At 40.6% G+C, this 5,000-nt stretch overlaps 1 protein-coding gene across 2 annotated transcripts in view; it reads right to left on the bottom strand.

Moving 5' to 3' along the window:
- Positions 1-3,226: 3,226 nt before the first annotated feature.
- The window catches only part of mgaa (MAX dimerization protein MGA a), a 50,985-nt gene continuing 49,211 nt past the window's right edge, over positions 3,227-5,000 (bottom strand). For both annotated transcript variants that reach the window (XM_077730968.1, XM_077730969.1), the window contains exon 21: positions 3,227-3,686. In XM_077730968.1, the coding sequence (XP_077587094.1) occupies positions 3,382-3,686 (305 nt within the window). In that variant the 3' untranslated portion in view covers positions 3,227-3,381. The remainder of the gene's footprint in view (positions 3,687-5,000) is intronic.

The raw sequence follows: 5,000 nt of genomic DNA, 5'->3' as shown, positions 1-5,000 counted from the left end.
TCAACCGGACAACAACATAAAAATCCTATTTGGTAGACCATACAAACTACCATTATTCACTGCACGATTGCAACGGAATGATGTGGCCAATCTGGCTGATTACATAAGAAGAAAAATCTTTAAGAAAACGCATTGAATTGGGATTAGCAGAACGAGACTGTGCTTCTCAACAGGAAACGGGCTGGACCAACGATGGTGCCAGAAGACTGGTTTCTCAACCTGCAGTATAAAGAAGAATCATTAGCATGCCGAGAGGGGGATTTGGAGCCATCTTTTGCACTGTAAGAAGGTTGTCTCAGTTGAAACGTTTGAGGAGACGGGTAAGATAAACTTTCTGACCTAATAAAATGAAGCGGCAACCACTCCAACATTGATTGGAAAGATTATTGATCAGGGAGCAGTGCCATAAACCATAGGGAACTTTTCATATTGTTTTTATTGTCTCCATATGCAAAAGAGGTGAAAATGTTTCAATTGAGACTAAACCTTCTGATAAAGGGTTCAAACAAACAACCAGACGAGGGAAAATCCAATCGGATATAATCACTCCCTCAATCACCATTCTTTGGGTAAAGTGTTTTTACAAAAGAAAAAGAAGTGTCCTACTTGTAAAGAAAAGGGAAAAATATTGAAACAGTGTCTATCCTGTTACGAAAGCAGTGAATGACAAGCCAATTTTTCCTCTGTGCTAAATTTACCTGTTTGAACCTTACAGGGGATGGTCTGAATCTGGGTGGGGCAGATGAGACATGGTGTGCCCATTGTCCAAGAAAAACTGCGTCACTGATCTATGTTTTGGCTTATGGTGGTCAAGTGGGGCAAATAGATTATATAACTCCTGTCAAAAAAAAGAAACAGGACTATGTGCTTTGTTTTGACTGTTTTTAGCAGCATCGGTTTTAGAGTAGAGAGATACAATTGGTGGCTCGGAATTTCGGTGTGGCAGCTGCCCTTTCTCGACGACGTTGCCTCATCGAGGGATGGTGATCCGACTTGGTTAGTTTGCCAAATGATGTTGCTTACTGTCTGACACTGATTATGTCTTTCCTTTTCTGAGACACCAGACTATGAGGCGATCCTCCCAAACGGGATGTCAAGGGAGCAATTTTCCCTCAACTGCGTGAAGGTTTTCGCTCCCTTCTGGTCAGTCTAAACTCCAGTTCGAAATAATTTGTGAAGAATTTTGCTAAAGTAGCCTCGCTAACAAACAAAGTTCCAATGTTTTTATACTTACAACAGGAGGGAATTGTAAGATAACATTAAGAAAAAATGACAACGTTGCATGGCAATTGCTTGTTCATATTGTATCAGTTTTTGTAAGTATAGAACATCGTTGTCATAAGAAACTTGCCCCGAGTTTGGTCGTTGTCATGGAGACCTGTCACTGATTGATCAGACTTTGCCCAGTTTGGTCGTTGTCATAGAAACCATACTATGCCGTTTTCCTATATAAAGACTGACCCACTGATCATTCAGGGAGAATTGCGAGGACGACAGACTGAGCGGTATTATGTGTGTATTTCATCATTTCTTTGTTAAACCATTCTTCAAATTGTCCGAAGAGAACTCGGGGTCGTAACCAGTCACCTAGTCCTCTCACAAGGACTGTTTATCTGACATCTCACCCAGTCCCAGGCTCTGAGGACTGTTGATCTGAGTTCGTAGCGAAGAGTCGTCAAGAACTCTTGCTATCAGCAGATGGATATCAATCACTTCCAGGAACACTCACATAGTGTTCCTACATCGTGACGCACTTCGCGCTTCTTTAGGTAATTGTTATGCCAAATGAAGGCGTGATTGTTTTGATTCAAATGGAGTTTGTTTTCAGTTTCCTCTTTCCATTATTATTAAATACCTTAATTGTTATTATAGTTACAGATGTCGTTTTGCTTATGCATGTTGGATTAATCAATAAACTTGTAATTGTTTTAATTTATGGCTTTAAAGCCGTACGAGAAATTACTGTTCGGGGAGATACTTTGGAGATCGGGAGGAAGTCTTGATGTATCGACCCTTATAAGGTTGTAACCAGAGATGCAATTTATTTAATTAAATGTCAATAATTGAATAAGATGTCTGCCTGCAGTGATTGATAATTATAGAGGTGTAATTATTAATAAACCTATCATAAACCTATTTCCTACTAAATTTATCTCACTCTTTCTTAACCTGCTCCTGAAGTTGTATTTTCAGATCTATCACCCAGTCTTTTGGTCGCCGGTCAAATGGTGACAGTTTACTGTTGAAAACAGCTCTCAAAATTTTATCCATGAGAGTTTAATATCTAAATATCTACTATTGATTCATGAGAGTTTAATATCTAAATATTTACTGTTGATTTATGAGTTTAATATCGAAATATCTACTGTTGATTCATGAGATTAATACCTAAATACTGTTGATTTTGAGTTTGATATGTAATTATCTACTGTTGATTCATGAAAGTTTAATATCTAAGTACAGTTTAATATCTAAGTACAGTTTAATATCTAAGAACTGTTTAATATCTAAGTATTGTTGAAACCAGCTCTCAAAATTCTATTCATGAGTTTAATATCTAAATATGTACATTTAATTCATGGGAGAGTTTAATATCTAAATATCTACCGTTGATTAATGGGAGTTTAATATCTAAATATCTAGTGCTGATTAATGAGAGAGTTTAATATCTAAGTACTGTTGAAACCAGCTCTCAAAATTATATTCATGAGTTTAATATTTAAATATCTACTGTTGATTCATGAGTTTGATATCTAAATATCTACTATTGAAACCATTCATGAGAGTTTAATATCTGAATATCTATTATCAAAATATCAAAAAGAGCACTCCTTAAACACATCGGCTGCTGCCATTGACTGTCATAGGCGTCCAATGAACCTTCATCCTCTCTGGGAGAACTTGCAATGTTGAAATACTTTAGATGGTCATTTTTATCAAACAAATAAAAGTCTGGTCACGGACTGGTGGCTGGTTGCGGCTGTCATCCAATCACAGGCCCAGCCCCTATAGACTCGAGCGCCCCCATCGATCAACCAGCGCCGCTCATGGACCAGCACAACCAAGCAATCCACTTCCTGCTAACTGAGGTATCGAAGATTACTCAAACCCTCAAATAAATACAGAATATTTGTGGTTGCAGTTTTTGGAACAACCAATCTATTGTCTTTACCTTGATATTTGTTGTCAGCCAAACTATATTGACTTTACACCTTGAAATTTGCAATAAGTTCAAGAACAAGTCTGATCAAACTTTATTTAAATAAGTGTTGTGGACACCCATTATGTAATTACAAAGTAGAAAAATAAAACTTTAGAAACAACATTTAAGCAATCATTCCCCAAGGTCCATTCAACCAAGTGTCCATTCTTGTGACATTGTCATGTGGGCGAAAGCCCACGCAGGCCAAGTGGAACCAACCTAGGCATAGGCCTCCAGGACTTTTCTTCTCCCCGAGTTGCCGTGCCATTGTGCGCCGGCGTTTCTGCAGGGGTAGCGTGGTCCACTTGTGTCCCGCCTGCCTTCATATGCAACAACGGGGGAGGAGCCAGAGTGTGGCCGTTTTCTTCTGAGACCTCATCCTTGCGAGGCTCCGGGGGCTGCAGTGATTCGGGCAGAGGGGCAGAAGTCAGCGGAAGCTCCACGGGTTGAAGCAGTGCAGGGCACAAGCTGTTCGGGTTGTCCTCTGTAGTAGACAAAACAAGTTACTTTTTTCAAAGTAAAAGGAGGTGTTTGCACATATTTTAAAAAAGGAGGCGCAAAACTTTGACTGAAGTACGAATACTTCGTAAATAAAATTTATTGATTTTAAATTTTTTATATGTTTACTTTCATTTGAAAAAAATTGAGTCATTTATTAAACGTTTACTTTTATCGATATACAGTGCCGGGGAAAAGTATTTGCCCCTTTCTGATTTCTGTGGTTTTTGTATATTTGTTTATATCATTTATGTCAATAAGTTAGTGCGCTCGAACTCAAGCGCCTTTGGAGCATGCAGCATGATCCCTATCCAAAGTACACAAATGGGTCCACTTCCGTAACTCACATGGGCCTACCAGTGTTTGTACAATATCGGACATCTATTATTTCCGAGCTGTTCGCCTGATATCTGCGGAATCTTAGCGTTGTCTTTGTTACTTGCGGAAGCAAATTTTCCGGGTCCTTCCACAATCGAAGTATGGGTTTTGTTGAGGTGCCTTGATGCAGCTCGATTTCCATGTTCCCCCCGCATAGCATATTTTTTCATGTTGAACTGTATCCCCTAAAGCTAATATCTAAGCAGGTAACATTTTCGGGAATCAAACCAATATTGTTTCGCAAAATGCACACCTAAATTTGTTCCTATTGAAATTTGCTTGCTTGCTTGGTTCTTGCCCAAACATTTCACATCAGGTGTCTGTGTCTCACTCCCTGACTCGCTCCCTGACCCGCTCCCTGACCCGCTCCCTGACCCGCTCCCTGACCCGCTCCCTGACCCGCTCCCTGACCCGCTCCCTGACTCACTCCATCTCGCTCTCTCTCTCTGTCTCTGCTTCTCTCTCTGTCTCTGCTTCTCTCTGTCTCTGCTTCTCTCTGTCTCTGCTTCTCTCTGTCTCTGCTTCTCTCTCTGTCTCTGCTTCTCTCTCTGTCTCTGCTTCTCTCTGTCTCTGCTTCTCTCTCTCTGTCTCTGCTTCTCTCTGTCTGTCTCTGCTTCTCTCTGTCTGTCTCTGCTTCTCTCTGTCTGTCTCTGCTTCTCTCTGTCTGTCTCTGCTTCTCTCTGTCTGTCTCTGCTTCTCTCTGTCTGTCTCTGCTTCTCTCTGTCTGTCTCTGCTTCTCTCTGTCTGTCTCTGCTTCTCTCTGTCTGTCTCTGCTTCTCTCTGTCTGTCTCTGCTTCTCTCTGTCTGTCTCTGCTTCTCTGTCTCTGTCTCTGCTTTTGTCTTTCTCTGCTTCTCTCTCTCTGCTTCTGTCTTTCTCTGCTTCTGTCTTTCTCTGCTTCTCTCTCTCTGACTCTGCTTCTGT

The sequence above is a fragment of the Stigmatopora nigra genome, chromosome 13 (genome assembly GCF_051989575.1).
Source record: "Stigmatopora nigra isolate UIUO_SnigA chromosome 13, RoL_Snig_1.1, whole genome shotgun sequence".
Classification (NCBI taxonomy): Eukaryota; Metazoa; Chordata; class Actinopteri; order Syngnathiformes; family Syngnathidae; genus Stigmatopora; species Stigmatopora nigra.
The sequence above is the reverse complement of the archived record's forward strand: the minus strand, read 5'-3'. Positions and strand labels throughout refer to the sequence as shown.